Source organism: Eucyclogobius newberryi, unplaced genomic scaffold (genome assembly GCF_026437365.1).
Source record: "Eucyclogobius newberryi isolate DKJ021-1_F unplaced genomic scaffold, fEucNew1.0.hap1 SCAF_5, whole genome shotgun sequence".
Classification (NCBI taxonomy): Eukaryota; Metazoa; Chordata; class Actinopteri; order Gobiiformes; family Gobiidae; genus Eucyclogobius; species Eucyclogobius newberryi.
The window spans coordinates 39,752,616-39,769,018 of NW_027316167.1; the positions used below are offsets into that span (position 1 = coordinate 39,752,616).

General features: G+C 39.6%; 1 protein-coding gene across 1 annotated transcript in view; it reads left to right on the forward strand.

The window, feature by feature from the left end:
* The first annotated feature begins 1,652 nt into the window (after window positions 1-1,652).
* trip4 (thyroid hormone receptor interactor 4) overlaps window positions 1,653-16,403 on the forward strand; it is a 156,588-nt gene continuing 141,837 nt past the window's right edge. Inside the window, exons 1-11 of the mRNA XM_072464897.1 lie at window positions 1,653-1,855; window positions 2,960-3,147; window positions 3,225-3,355; window positions 4,295-4,513; window positions 4,858-4,936; window positions 5,337-5,442; window positions 5,543-5,758; window positions 6,458-6,581; window positions 8,042-8,229; window positions 8,994-9,118; window positions 9,203-9,294. Coding sequence (XP_072320998.1) covers window positions 1,776-1,855; window positions 2,960-3,147; window positions 3,225-3,355; window positions 4,295-4,513; window positions 4,858-4,936; window positions 5,337-5,442; window positions 5,543-5,758; window positions 6,458-6,581; window positions 8,042-8,229; window positions 8,994-9,118; window positions 9,203-9,294 — 1,548 coding nt within the window. The 5' untranslated portion in view covers window positions 1,653-1,775. The remainder of the gene's footprint in view (window positions 1,856-2,959; window positions 3,148-3,224; window positions 3,356-4,294; window positions 4,514-4,857; window positions 4,937-5,336; window positions 5,443-5,542; window positions 5,759-6,457; window positions 6,582-8,041; window positions 8,230-8,993; window positions 9,119-9,202; window positions 9,295-16,403) is intronic.

Consider the following 16,403-nt stretch of genomic DNA (forward strand, 5'->3'; position numbering starts at 1 on the left):
TTTAGATTGTGTTTGCATATGTCTTGGCCTAATCCAGATTATTATTGTGTAACACTTGTAATTTGGGTTTTTAATACACTTTTACTTTGTAAGCATTTAATCGTTTTTGTGTCCAGTAAGTAGGACAGAATTATGTTTTGTTGTTGCTGTTTTTTCAAATAAATGTATTTTTTGTAACCTCAAAAGGCCTTTTCTCTGATTTACAAAAGATAAACTGTGGACCATAACCAACAATGGGAATTCTTTGCTTCTTCTGTATTACTTCTCATGTAAAACGATTGTACAAAATGGGTAGAGTAGCCAAAAATGTACTCATGTTTAATATAATATATAAATTTAATATAATATGGATAGAAGTATGAAGCAGTGAACCAAAACACCTGAGGAATTAAAAAAGTATTAGGGGAAACAATAAGTGTAACTGTCTGGAAGACGTAACATCTGATTTACAATTTGAAAAGGCATTAAATGCACTGAAGAAGAAGAACAAAATAATTTCTGACGGAACAGTGCAAGAACTATAAACATTTAACATAACATAAAGCTTTTGTCACTTGTAGAGTTGCTCAGAGTGTGAAGAGAAACCAAGACTTTTACTCAAGCAAGAGACTGTAACACTGTACAAAAGATTACTCAAACAACAAGAACAAATGGATTGCAAGACACTGAATGCTCAGCTCTAAAGAATAAGACAATTAATTATACAGTATATCTGCAGTACAAGTGACATCAAGCACGAAGGAGCCTGGAATAAAATAGGCCTAATGGAGGTATAAAAAGATTTAAAAGGAAATGCAAAAATGCAAAAATGATATAATATATCAATGTGGGTCTAAGTCCAGTCATACGTCAACTTTCAAAACATTGCAGAGGCGCCCCGTAGTGGATTGTTTAGGCAATTACACACGTTCCATCAAACGTCTGTTATAAACGTTATAAATTGGGCTGTGACAAATGATTATTTAAACTAGTTTAGTCAATTTACACAATTATAAGTCGGTTATTTCCTTTGTGCATTGAGGCTTTGAAATACGTTATCAACCAAAGAAAGGTTAAATTATGATGACGGTAGACTTCTAGATGATATTTTCTAATAAAGCGATGATCGATGAAAATCGGTTCATTGTTTATAATTTTTTACATCTTGCTGTCTTTTTTTTTTTTAATGTGTCGAGATAAGGATAACCATTACATACAGTAAATGCAACTGTGATTACTTTAGGTTGGTAAATTAATCAATTGTAATTATAAATATACAATTAGAATATTATGCTTTTTGATTCCTTCTTTAAAAATGAAGGGTTGGCTGAAATTTAGTTGTAGTGGAACAATAATGTAATAATACTGTTGTATCTTGGCCGAAATAAAGTAGAACAACATCTCAATTTCCGTCGTGTATTTTAATCACAACTTTATCACAGGTACAGGCGGAGCATCACTTGCTCGCGAACTCGTAACAACATGCATACTAAAGGCAAGTGCGCCCTCTATTGGGGAGCACTAATAATGACACTCTATTGCACACAATGACACATTCACATTAAGAGGAGCAGAATATAGCACATACAATTCTCTAGTGCAATACACCACAAATACTTAAATAATGTAGCGGAACCATTCATCTGCGCGTTGTTCCTCACGTGCTACAATACTGACGAGCGCATGTGCTCCTTTGTTTTGTGCTCGGCTGGAAACCTGCGCTCACGCCTGAAGTGACACGAGTCCGGTTATATTTGTCTCAGAGCGGGTTTTAGAGGATTTAAAACGATTGTAAAATGTCTGAGGCGTTGTTCGACTGGTGCGTGGACCAGCTCCATCACAGGTTTGGACTGGAGGCGTGTGAGGACATTGTCAAGTAAGAAAACTATCGTCATTTATGAATGGCGAGCGAACCTGAACTCGTCAAAAATGAAACTGCTCAGTGTTTGGAGGGCTGTCGTCATTCTGTGCTTTGAAAAGGGGATTTTAAACAGTCGTTGCTGTTAAATGTTATTGCTGCTTTTATAGTTGCATGTTACGGGAACGTTCTTTATGATTACAGTCCAAAGGGCACAATTGACAGTATATTTCGTGCTGTCTAATCTTTAATAATGTATTGAAGTAAACTACAAGTAAGTTTGTACATTTCATTGCCTCTTCTGTTCCTCCCAAAAAGTTCAGGCTGCAGTGATTTATCGACTATATTTGTGACTATGACATATATGGTCGTAGTTGTATTTGAATCATATTAATTGAATTGGAATAAATCTTGATTACAATACATAATAATCATTGTATTTTGATAATGGTAGTCATTATGTAGACTATACAGACTCTAAAACACACCTCACACAACACAAAGTACATCTTATAACTAAGCTGGTGGCATTTTTACTTCAAAATATTTTTTAACTATTTTTGATTTTCATCAATTATCCACTTTATTCATTCAAATTCTCTATTTAAAAGCCCCCATCACCATAAATCTACCTTCATTTGGTGAATGTGTCTTAAAAAGTCTCAATGCACAACGTACTAGTCAACGAATCTAAATTTTAATTGCTGACTTATCGACTACACAATTTTTTTTGCCTTTTGCGATTAAATATTGGTGCCCAAAGAACTCCCTATTACTTTAAAATGTTTAAAACTAAAATCCAAATGGCAAAGTTGAGTTTACAGTGACCAACAACCTCTCGTGCTGTTCAGTAAATCTGTGAATTCCTCATTTAAAAAAAAATGGTCTTATTAAAAAAGGGGGGAAATGTCTGTCCCACAAACAAAACACATCGATGCCATCAAAAGTGTTTGGCGTTTAGAGAGATTAAAATGCTCACTGGGTTATAACTTAAAGATTAGTGGTTGTCCCTCGGCACAGTACTCCCTATAGACAAGTCTTCTAACTATGCTAAACTTCTCTTTTAACTTATAATATGCTGTTAATTAACCGTGTTCACCCAACAAATGTGTTTTATCCCAGGTATATATTGACTATTGAAGACCGAGAGGAGCTTGAGGAATATGTGGGAGATCTGCTTCAGGGAACGGATGGAAGGAAGGGACACTTCATCGAGGAGCTGCTGAAGCGATGGGAGAGGAGCCAGAGGCCGTCCATGGACACGGCCGGGATGTTTTTTCTCAAAGAGTCTACGGTTTCCTCTGCTGCAGGTGCTGTTCATGACCACCCAAATAAAGTACTCATAGTTACTGCACCAGACACACAGTAAATCATGTGTTTTTAACAGATTCACCACCAGACACGAGCAGAGAGTCTCAGAAGAAATCAAAGCGTAAAGGTCGGAACAAAGAGGTGTTGTCCATCAGCCAAGCCGAGCCCGAGCCTGAAGCGGTCAAAACTCCTATTGATCAGGCCAGAGTAAGTACGACTTACAGGGCAGCCACATCATGTTTTATAGGACTAAATATAAAACGCCCCACACGTGTATCTTTGTGTTTAGTCAGGTCTAAATTCAGTTCCTCGTTAGACTTGTTTCTCTATGAATTTTAGTCGGATTGTAATGAAACAGCAGCTTTTCACGGCTTAACATGTAGAGAACACGTCTGTGCAATCATCACTGTCCATCATGTGTGTATGAGATGATTCAACATCTGGATCTGCTCCACTAAGAGCGAGCGAGTGGGGGGAGGGAGAGAGAGGGAGAGCGGAAGAGAGGGAGAGAGGGAGAGCGGAAGAGAGGGAGAGCGGAAGAGAGGGAGAGCGGAAGAGAGGGGGAGTGGGAGAGAGGGAGAGAGGGAGAGAGGGGGAGAGGGAGAGTGGGAGAGTGGGAGAGCGGAAGAGAGGGGGAGTGGGAGAGGGAGAGAGGGAGAGAGGGGGAGTGGGAGAGTGGGAGAGTGGGAGAGAGGGAGAGCGGAAGAGAGGGGAAGAGAAGGGAAGGGAAGAGAAGGGAAAAGAGGGGGAGAGGAAGTGGGAGAGAGGGAGAGAGGTTGCAAGGATAGACACAAAGTCCCAGTCCAAATTAAGCTCCATTGCATTTCAATACAGCACTTATTTAATGTGGGGCGGGTTGAAAATAGTGTACGTTGTGTGGCTGGGGCAGTTCAGAGAAGGCCATAAAATCCTTTAAAAAGGAAAGAAATTATTTACGGATTAAAGTCGAAACGTCTTGATTTAAAATAATAATAATGATTATAAAAAATGACAATAATACTAATAATAATAATCGATTTATGTTACAAGACACCCAAATGTGTGAGACATCTGTGTGGTGTTGACTTCGTTGGCTGCCCTGGCCATTCATTACTTGTAAAACAGTGACAATTTTGTTAAAACGATTCTCCTTCTGACATTTGACAGAGCCAAGACGTCGGCAGCTTGTCTTCTTCCAAAAAGAAAAATAAGTTTGTCAACCTTTATGCCAAAGAAGGGCAGGACAAACTGGCAGTTCTGCTCCCTGGACGACACGCCTGCGAGTGCCTTGCTCAAAAGCACGCACTCATCAACAACTGCATCAGCTGTGGACGCATCGTGTGTGATCAGGAAGGCTCTGGACCGTGTCTGTTCTGTGGAAGCTTGGTAAATAAAACAACCTCTGACCAACTTTTGATCAGCTGATAATGAGGAAAGCTGTTTCATGGTTTTAAGGCCAAAATTAGACCAGAGCATGTTGAGGATCAGGGTTAGTTGTGTGAATTTCCATTCCATATTACAGTATCTGGTATTTTTGCTCCTGTATTTATCTACGTCATGGTCTTTAGTCATCCATATCGATTCAGGTTATTTTTCAGCTTATGCATGCGCTAAAGTTTGAGCCCCGTTGCCCTGTGTTATGTATATTCCAAGTCTAATGTTTTTTATCTATTTGTACATATTCAGAAGGATTGTATCACGTATAACATGTTCCACTTGTTTGCGGACAGGTGTGCACCAAAGAGGAACAGGAGATTCTGCAAAGAGACTCCAACAAAAGCCAGAAACTCCGAAAGAAGCTCATGGGAGGTGATCAAAAACAATATCTTGATCAATTGTTTTCTTAATAGATAAAGTTCAACCTGAAATATTCTTTGGAATCATAAGCTCAACAATTCACAAAAAGGCTCCCCATCGTCGATAAACAGGACATGTGCGCTAGCTTTGTTTGCTTAGCATGTGGGCTCAGCATATACGTTAGCATCAGTGAAAATACAGCTGTTTATCACAAGATCGAGTCAGCGTTTGGTGAGAAATGATTCTTTTCTGTTTATATCAGCTTTTTGCCGTCTTGGGTTCACCTGAGTCTGTGTTCTCTCTTGTCCGTTCATCCGTCATAAAAGCATTCTGGGAGCTAAAAACAAGCTAGAGCCATTGAGACAGAATCAAAATCTGTTCTAAAGACCTCTTTAAAAAAATGTGTTTGCAGATGGTGGAGAAAGAGACTCTCTTCCACACCAGGAAGCCAAGATGAAGGCTGGACTGGAGAAGGCTGTGCAGCACAAGGACAAGCTGCTGGAGTTTGACAGGAACAGGTATGAATACTAAATGTGTCCCGTATATACTGCATACTGCTGTGTTCAAAAGGATCCGTTCCATATTTCTTTTCTTATTTTGGTCTGTTTTCCTTCGCAGTGTGAGGAGGACCCAGGTTTTGGATGACGAGTCGGATTACTTTGCCGCAGACTCCAATCAGTGGCTGTCCCCGGGTGAGCGAGAGAAGATGAGGAAGAGGGAGGAAGAGCTCAGAGAAATCCGACATGCTTCTCGGAAAGACCGGAAAATCACTCTGGACTTTGCTGGGAGACAGGTCGTCGAGGAAGGAGACGGCCTCAACGATTACTACAGCAAGTACGTACGACCGGTCACAGCCAATCAGGATCTATAAGGCCAACATCTGCTCGACCTGCAACGTCTGCTCGGGTGCGATAGACTTCACATTTTGATGACATAGTGACAATATAATCATTTTTTAAGGTTAAACAATGCAAGTCGTGCTTTTGTAATTATTGTTTAGTATTTTAAACGGTTAAACACAGAGAATAAATAACTACGAGGCAGAGCTGAATATTTACTGTGTTAATAATAAACATGCAGAAACAACATTATATCGTTTTTAAATGTTCATTCCAACCATTTATATTTAGCCTATAATGATCAAGTTAGAAAAGGGAGGAATCAAACCATTTGCTCCACCCTCGGCTGACAAACTGTGATTAATAAATGCCATCATTACAATGCAACAACTATTTACACAATTGATAAAGTGGTTAAGAATATTTATGGTTTATGTTTATGATTTAAAATGGCTTTAGTTGATCTGTTTGCCGTAGCGCTCGGCTCAGCGACATTTGCGTTCATCACTCCTGAACCTGAACGTCGGGAGCCGAGTCGATATTGTTGCTTACACTAATAATGATTCATAAGTTATTCTTACATTATTGGCCTGATGGGAACTGTAACAACTCTGAAGTCAGTACAAAACCCAGCGGTTATACATGTACGAGCACTCATCATGATGTGATAAATGCATTGTTCATGTTTGTGCAGGTTGGATGAGACTCTGAAGGCCATGAATAGCGGCCCCTCCTCACCCATGTACCCCCGAGTCCAAGGAGATCGACAGGCTCTGGGAGATCTGGTGAACCCCAACATCATGCAGAGTGCTCCCCAGGTCCCTCACTTTTCACTCTCAAATAATCCTGATGCACTGGATTTGAATGAGGCCTTTCCATAGACATAAAGTTTTAGCTCAGTCCTCAGTCTGTCCAGCCAGTGCACCACCGGGTCGTAACTTAAGTCCCTTTCGTCAGGTGTAAGGGTTAAGATCGAGTGCACCAGCTCAACTTCACACCAGGTGCAGCCACGACTGGTCTAAACATGTGCGTTCACGAGAGTATTCTGAACTGGTTGCCTGGAAACATCATAGATAATCTAGTTTAATAGTGTAAATTATCCAAAGGAGTTGTGTCATAAATCTGTTTTATGCACATTTGCACGTACCAAAGTTTTTAAGCAAACAGATGAACAAGCGAACATGGCTCTGTTTGTTTCTTTGTTATTTGCGCAGCGTTAAATGAACTGTCGCTGTCAGACCTCGTCACTATAAACTGCTTCTGTAGCTGGAAAACACATAAGCCTTTATTTAAGTCTCACAGGAAGTGTTTAGATGTTGTTAGCGGAACTTCCACAAATAGCAGAGGAACTTCATTCTAGTTTCAGTTTCTTCGTTCTTGGATTATTTTATTGTCTATAGACGTGACATGAAGCACAATTGTGGACGGTGTCTGCGTAAAACAAAGAGCTCGGAGCGTGAACGTGGCTCGCGCTGGAGCCGGAAAGTGTTCGGGGAAAAGCAGAGAGGAGCGCACAGGAGAGCGCCGGGAGGAATCACCTCATGGCCACTGAATCAGAGCAGACAGAGCCGCTCCGGGGCCCGTCGCAGTAGCTGACCGTCTGACCGCGGTCACATGCCGCTGCTCTGTCTATCGCTCGCTGGCCGCACTTCTCTCATGTTGTAGCTGGACTTACACCTGCTCCACACACAACTTGGGTGTAGCGCACAAAGGGCTTAAGTCCTTCTGGTGCACTGGTCAGAACTATAAGTTGGTCTTAACTTTCAGATTTAAGTCGGACGTACAACAGCCACGTATGATCCAGTACAGACCCACCATAATCATTACAGATGGTTCTATTTCCCTGTCATTTAAACTTAATTTTGTTAAGGGTTCCATAGACATGGGGCAGAAAACTGAAAAGCCTTTTTCCCAAAACACAGATCAAAACTTGGGAAAGGACCATAAAATCAAATCCTGAGAACAAAATACATTTACGATTGCAATTTGTATCAACAAATCCCAAATGTGTTTGAATTTCATCACGTCCAAATAAGAGATGTAGAGCAAGGCAATAACTTTATTCATTTGATTATGTGCACACTATTTAGTAAGGAATCCAGGTAAATGAATTACATTTTGTCGACTTCTCTTTAAACAATAAGGACCAGGCCAGGACATTTGGACGTCTACAGTTCATCACTGCACTGTATATGCTTATGTCAGATCTACAGACTCTTTGCTTGTCGTTTCATCAGTTGAACGTGTCCTTTTCTTACCTGCCCCTGTATATTCTCAGTGGGTGGACGTCGGGGGCTCGGAGGAGCACAAGCGCAGCCTGGGGCAGAGCAGGAGGCCTGAGGCTGGAGTTGAGGAGCGCTCCAGGCTCAGGCTCCAGGACAAAGAGCTGCAGGAGATGTCTGACGGAGGCTGGTGTCTGAGCATGCACCAACCCTGGGCCTCGCTGCTCGTCAGGGGCATCAAAAGGTACGTCGTCGGCAGCAGAGATGAGCTTCATGTCTTTGTAAAGGTTTGGGCATCTGTTCTTCAAAGACCAGTTCCATTTTTGTTGTGTGTTTACTGCACAAGAGAAATGACAAACACATGTGTCACTTTATCAGTGGATATTTACCCTGTGTAACTGTTGTATTTGGAACATAAAGTACAACACATTTTAAAGGAACAGTAAGGTTCTGGAAGTCACCTGCATGAGTCCATGGAAATAGGTTAAAACCATACTTCACATTGCCCACAGAACTAGATGCATTTAATGCCATACTGTGGAATAATCTCTCTATTGAGATAAGCAGGAGGAGGCTCCTCCTCCTCCAGGACAAGTACGAGTCAGGTTTGTGAAGATACAAGCCCACTCAATGTAATGTAACACAGATTTGTCTATGGTAAACATGCTTTTAGCTCAAAAGTGACATACTGGGGCTCTAAATACATTTTAAATATTTTCTTTCATTCTTTCTTCTGCCGCATCAGTTTTCCCTTTGCATCATTTTCCTTATCAAGACATGCACAACGTGAACAATCAGAATGAACTGGTTACATGGCATTTCAGTAATCTGATAACTCCAGAAGCCAGATAATGATCAGATTTGTGTGCACATAAACATGGTTGTAGGGCTGGGCGATAAATTTATTCAAAACGCTTTATTGTCTGATTGAAAAAAAGAACAGAAAATGTTCTTGTTTCAGCCAAACATCCATGTGACTCGGACTTATTGAAGCGTGTTTGTGTTCAGAGTGGAAGGCCGGACCTGGTACTCGTCTCATCGCGGCCGTCTATGGATCGCTGCTGCTGCCAAGAAGCCCACGCCTCAGGAGGTCGCTGAGGTGGAGAACATGCACCGCCAAATCTACAAGAAGGGTACATGTCACTTTGTTTCATGTCTGTGTTTATTGTTTCATTTTAGACTAAATGAAATAAAAGTGGTCTTTCTTTCCTGTGCAGAGCCGGCCTTTCCGAAAGACTACCCCACTGGCTGCTTGTTGGGCTGTGTGAACGTGACTGACTGTCTTTCTCAAGAGCAGTTCAGAGAACAGGTGAGTGACCTCTGCAACCTCCATGAAACACACAGAACAGGTCATAGAAAAGCTGTGCACTGTTCAGAGCTCAAGAGTAACTGTGTGTATGTGTACCTGGTTCCTGTACGTAAAGCGCGTGTTGCCGTACAATAGCACTATTTCTCTTTCACTTGTAACTTTTTGGTCTCATGCTCTGTGGAAGAAAGATTAGCCAGGTCTGTGCTGTGACTACGCAAAGAACGGAGAGAGAGGAAAGAGAAGAGAGTATCAGGCAATGGTGTCAGCAGGTCAAATAGGAGCGTGTTCTCATGAGGATGTAGGCTGTGGTCAGCAAGTCTGCGGTCATAGACAGAGGTCACACTGACTCCTCATTTTTGGTTATATATTTCAATTAATTACATCCATAAACACAGCATAAACACAAGAAACTAAAAAAGGAATAGGCTGAAACAAAGTTTATTTATTGCCTACATTCCAATGCTTTATATATTGTAACGGCTTTATATATTTATACATTGGTAAAGCAAAGATGATTAACGTTCTAAGCAAAAATAACTTTCCTTGTATTGCACATAATTTTGCCCTTTTTTATTTTATACAGTTACTCCAGAAACTGAAACGCATCTTGATTTGACGTTTGTTCTTACTTTAACTTTTAAAAAATTATTCTGACCAACTCTTTTTGGAATGTATATGTATTTCAAGCCCTAATATTTTAATGTATACATTATCCTTCAGTTTTAAAAATGTCTTCTGAATAAACAATTGATTCCTTGGTTCACAATTCCCCCTCCATTTACTATTCTTACAATTTAGCCAAGGAAATAATTAGTTTTTCCTGCGTTTCCCATATGAGGTACAGCAAAACCAACAATACATCAAATGCAATCCTTTTCCTTTCAATAAATATTGTTTTTACAAGATATTTTAGACTTTATATTTGATATTCAATGTGTGGTTTCCAAGGCAGTTTATAGTCTATAATCACCCCTAAGAACCCCCGAGCTTCATAAAACTAGAGCTGGGTTGAAAAAAAATCGATTTTCCGATTTTTAATTGATTCGCATATTTATGACCGATTATCGATTCGTACGTCCAAAGATCAATTTTTAAAAAAAGAAAGAAAAAAAAGTTTTGTTTTTTGTTTTTTTATCAAAAACAAATAATTGAAAAATGCTCAACGTTTACATTTTATACTTCCAGTTTCAGTACTGGCAGTGTGTGAGCAGTTTTAAAATAAAAATGCTTTTGGTAGCAAACGCTTTTGGGTGAATTCTTAATTATTTTCAATCATAATAATAATGCAGTGGTTGGTGTCCCAGTAGAATCCACTGTTGCAGATGTTGTCACCTCAATGATGTCCTCCATTTATTGTCCTGGATTCTCTTTCTTGAAGGTAGATTGACCCTTAACCTTTTCATCAGTCTTCCATCAGTAACTACCAATAGTTGTAAGATTTGCTGTTTAATATTGATATAATACTAGTTTTAATATGTTACTTCTCTACACAGTCATGAAGTGAAGGAAACGGTTCAAATACATTTTTCATTTTTAATAACATTAACCCCCGGATCGAATCGAATCGGATGGAATCTGAGAAAATTGGAAAAAAACGATTTTGAAACGCAAAACTCGGAATCGAATCGATTCTTGAAATTTGAATCGAAACCCAGCTCTACATAAAACCATTTATCATTTTGCATTCTACATTTCTGTCACCTGAAAATATCATACATTTGGATTTGTTTTCATTTAGGGATCATTTATTATCAAACCCAAATTATTATTATTATTTTATCAAATTATTTTCAAACCACTTTTTATCAAGGAACATTATTTTTTTCAATAATTTGTCAATGTCTTTACAGAATATCGCCCTCAAACACAATACATTTCAGCCGTGTTGAAAAAAGTCATTGATTTAGCGGGTTTGGTCCGAGGACTGACCCTTGTGGGACGCTGCATATGACTTTATCAAGAATCTACAATTTCAAGTGTTACATATTGATAATATATTGATCATCTGTAGCCATTGATTTGTTTTCCCTCGACTGCCATACTGCCATACTGCCATAGTATTCACATGATCAGTTGTATCTTATCCTTATTCAGAGCAATGAAAACACCACTGTATTTATTTGTATCAACGGCAGATGTAACATGCTCAACAAATCTAGTGAAGGTGAACGATTGCTTTTAAATCCATACTGGTGCTCGTTATTGATAAAATGTCAAGTCAAATCTCAAACAGTTTTTCTTATATTTTAGAAAACTGTAGTAGAAGTAGATGAGATTGATCTGCCACTTTTGTAAATTGGAATCGCCTTTGCCATTTTCATTAGGTCTGGAACAATGCCGTGAGGGAAAGATGTCTTACTTCTATAAGTAAAAGGCTCAATTAGACAGTGGAAGACTTCTTTAATGAGAGACTTATTGTCAATACCACTGCAATCTGTGATTTCTTGTGTTTGGACTGACATACAACTACAAACACATCGCTTTGACTTACACCATTGAAAACATTGTATTTCTACTGAAAAAAACCGAGCACAATTCTTACACAAGGCAATTCAAAGTGCTTCACACAATGGCAACGAATTAAAATCACAAAACGGATAAAAACATGAAAGAGAAAAGTGCAGATCTAATCCTTTCAGTCATAAGCACAGCCTCGATTTGAACCTAGCACAGGTTGGTCATCTATTTCTCTGCAGTAACTTATAACAAAACTTCACTCCTCAAAAAAAGTAATAGATTTTTTTTTAATCATTCATTAATTTATTGCTATAATCTTTTTTCTCCTCAGTTTGAGTTTATATAAAACCTCTATGTAAGCTCTTTCTACATGACTTTTCTTCTCTTGCCAGTCATAATGTTAAAGTGTTTTTTTTAAATATTTGCTTGAAATGTCTTATTAGGCCCGAGCGCCACAAGCTGGCGAGAGGCCTATTAATCTCGTAAGGCCGTGCAAAGCACGGCTGCGAAAGTGCGCACATAGTGCGCACGAAATCGAGCGCGAAGCGCTCGCCCACTTCCAAACACTCACTAACGCACTCCTTCACTCACGCACGCCCCATGCATACAAATTAGTAGTAGAAAAATGGAACATTACCGTTGTAAACGGGCGAAGCCCGTGCAAAAGTGCGCACTAAACGAGCACTTTACATGGGGATTTCGCGGTCGTCATCCCCATATAAAGCACTCATTTGCGCTAAGTAGCTCACGAATAAGTTCCCCATATCTTGCATGTTCCGTGCATATAAGCATGTAATGCAAAAATTGAACATTATTACTGTATAGAGGGCCAAAAACACAAAGTGGGCGGAGCCCACTCAAAATTAACGAAAGTACCCGTCAGTGACCAGGGACCCACACCATGAGGTAGGAAAGCGCGCGCGCTTTCCGAAAATGTATAGTTTGATATTTGAAAAATGGGAAACATTGTTTTCGCATCGGAATATTATTCTTTCTTCTTTCTTTCTTTCTTTCTTCTCGGGACACGCCCCCTATTTTTCACCCAGAGAACATTGACGAAAAGTCACAAAAATGTTCACACCTCTAAAAATCGTGCCTCTCTACATTCTGGCTTTTTCCCTTTTCTAAAATAAAAAAAATTAGCGCGTCAGCGCCCCCAAATGTACCAAAAATGCATTGAGAGATAGGAAATGACCCAAAAAAAATCTGATCGTAGAATCATGAAATTTGGCGCAGAGGTAGATGGTGACAAGAGAAGTAAAAAATATTATTACGGCAACGCCGTCCGCCCAACCAAATGTCGGCCATATTGGTTAAAAAATGGCTAAGCATGACTCGGGAGTTTTTCCAAACGTCGTACTTTTACGAACTCCTCCCAGGGCGTTGGCTCTAAAAAGCTGAAATTTGGTGAAATGGTACTGAGGAGTGGGACATCAAAAGTTATTCAAATGACATTGACCCTGTCACGGTCTCTGAGCGGCGAAGCCGCAAACTTCAGCTAGAATTTCAGAAATCTCCCAAATTTAACATTTCTGCCGTTTGCGCAGATAAAGTCCGAATTGCGTCAAATTAGAATCAGTTGTTAAACTCTTTGCCTTAAACCTACTTGAAGTGAAATAAATTAATTTGGCGCCACAGCGCCCCCTACAGATTTTATATGGAGGTTAAATGTTTAGTTTTGCGAAATTATATGAAATTTGACACACAACCCAATTTTGGCATCCCCATCAAAAAAGTCAATGAGACCCATGTCATAGTTGTTATGGTTTTGCCGTAGCGATGACCAAAACCTCCCATGTTATTCCAATGGGGAAATCACCAGAACATGTTTACACTTTATACTTTCACAAACTCCTCCCCCTCAGGGCGTTTGCCCTATTACCTGAAATTTGGTGAGACTCATCTTCAGGGGTGGACCATCAAAACGTATCCACATTTTTATTCAAAGAGTCACGGTGTCTGTGCGGCAAAGCCGCACATTTTGCCAAGAATTAAAAATAAAATAGCTTTTTGATGGTAAAACAAAGGGGAGAAGATGTGACAGCGTCACAGATTCAGCAGTAGATGTAATAAAAGGACCATTGGGGCGCGTTAGCGCCCCCTCCTCTTGCAGCGTTGCGGCGTGGCGAGGGCCGATCATTGCCGCTTGCGGCTTTAATTTCAATTACTACCTTAAGACTGGTAATATCAGTCAAGAGAAGTCCACTCTTTGTTTGTATATATTATTTGGCATTAAAATTAGGGGTAAAACCCCAAATTATAATAGTATTTATAAACTGTACTTTCTGTACTTTTTTTTTTTTAATTTTTAACCAATCAATATTGAAGTCGCCACAAACCAAAGTCAACTTGTTTCTCCTCTCAAACCGCTCAGAGATCCTCTTATCAAGCAGATCCAAACAACCAGCAGGGGGTTCAAGAAATACAACTTACTTATATGTTTTTCAAGCTTTTACTTTGAATTTCAATCGTTTCAGTCTTAACCCGTCTGAAAAACTCAATAGAACCTCCTCTTTTGTTGAGTCTGTTCTGAAAAAAACATTTCATATGCATCCAGTTTTTCTAACACTTCTTTCCCCTCAGTCATCCACAGCTCTGAGACTGTAACAACCGTGAATTTGTCCTCAAATTTGTTCAAATAGTTTTTAATCTTGCTGTAGAGACTCCCTTCCTTTCCAACTTGAAATGCTCTTCAGAATAATATTCACAGTCCAACAGAGTGTTGCTTTAGGAATGAACCTATCGAAGTCTTCATCATAAAATTAACCGAGCTGATCAAACTGGACGTGCGCTTTAAGGGACTCATAATATGAAGTAAACATTTCTTTCTGCCACCATCTTTTACTGCAAATAATTCATTTCATTTGTATTTCTCCAGTTCTAAAATATTCCTGATAGTGACGATATATTTCCCTGTTCATGTCCCGTGAGCGTTCTCATTCTTTCACAGTTCTTTGTCCATGTGTCTGGTGTTTTTTCAAAATCCTTGCTTTCCGAGCCGTCTCTGCGTTCGTCTTTGTTTGGTGCCTGTTCACAAACACACCAATATCTTTAAACCTTTTTTGCAACCTTCATCAACTCAACTTTGTATTTTCTGCTCTCAAATTGGATTAAAACATTTCGGTTTAATCTTTAACCAACTTTTCAGGTTGGTAGAGCATTTATGATGCCGTACTTTTACTTTTACCACAGTAATGAACTGACACTATAAAGAAGCCAAAAAAGAAAGCCATTTTTATCTTAAACTGTGAAAGCACATTTTTTGAGTATTTTGTATTTTAGCCAGCAGAGGTCACCATCTGCCTACTTTTCTATGAAGGATGGTTAACTCCACCTCAAGGGGCAGCATTTACTCCAAAAGCCTCCACATTGGTCTGAGACTGATTATTTGTGTGTATTAAATGAGTGTTAGCATCACTATTTCACTATTTTAACCAACAAAAACCTGAGAAGTTACGTTGTAGCTACAAAGCAGACTTTGTAGCTACAACATTAAGTGTACTATAACACTAACATTATTTGTGTGTAATTTGAGTGAGTGACCTGCTCGGGAGGGCACAGTAGCGGCCAGCTGTGGGGTCAACACAATGAATCCCAACTGCAGTCAACAGTGGACCATCTGAACGGTTCAGCCAATGAGCACACACTTGTCTCATTTGTGAAGAGTTGTGTGTTCTTTGTTACAGAAATCTGTAAGCGCTCTACGATTTAGCTTTGGGACTGCAGGGAGCTGTAAATCTTAGGTTCTTTTCTCTCTTTTGTGCTCTTCTCTGTGCTGCACCGCTCGTTCCAGCCAGAGCAGTAAAAGTGTGTGTGTGTGTGTGTGCGCGCGCGTGTGTGTGTGTGTGCGTGCGTGTGTGTGTGCATGCATGCGTGTGTGTGTGCGTGTGTGTGTGCGTGTGTGTGTGCGTGTGTGTGTGTGTGTGTGCGCTAAATAACAGCCATCACCTCAGACTAGGCCTAAGGTGTGGTCATAGGGTTGTTCCACTTGATATTTATGTATTTTAGGGGGAATGTTGACCTTTTGTTGTGTGGCCAAATATACTTTCAGACAGCTCACAATCATAATAATATGTTTTATAACTTGAAATTATTAGAGGTATGTGATGTATTTTCTACATTAAGATGATTGAAATTGTGCAGTGGAAGATGCAAAATTAGTATATGTAGTATTATATCGTCTAGAGATTTTAAAAAGATGTGATTCTGTGGTCCTGATTTATAAGCCTTGATAAATATTTCAGTCAGAGGGTTATTCTTTGTAAATACAGTAAAATGTCCTGCCAAAATATTCTTTCAACATGTCAAAGCTTTTCATGTGATTATCTTTTATAATCTGGTGAAAAAACATTATACCTTTTGTAATCCAAAATAGTCCGTTCTACTTGGTACAAAACCTTGGTCATAAGCAAACAGTTTAAGATTTTAAGGTTGTATGTTTTGATCAGCTCTTTCCATGTTGTAGGCACAGATTTTACCCAGTGATTCCTAACTTCCTCCAAATGACTCAACCGTCTTGTCATCTGCCAGTAAGGCCTGTACAGGAACCCCCGGCACAACATTACTCTCAATATTTTTCCATTCCTGTGTAATCTTTCAAAAGAGGCCATAGTATTGTTAATATAAGTACAAGTAATCCTGCACTTAAGGAC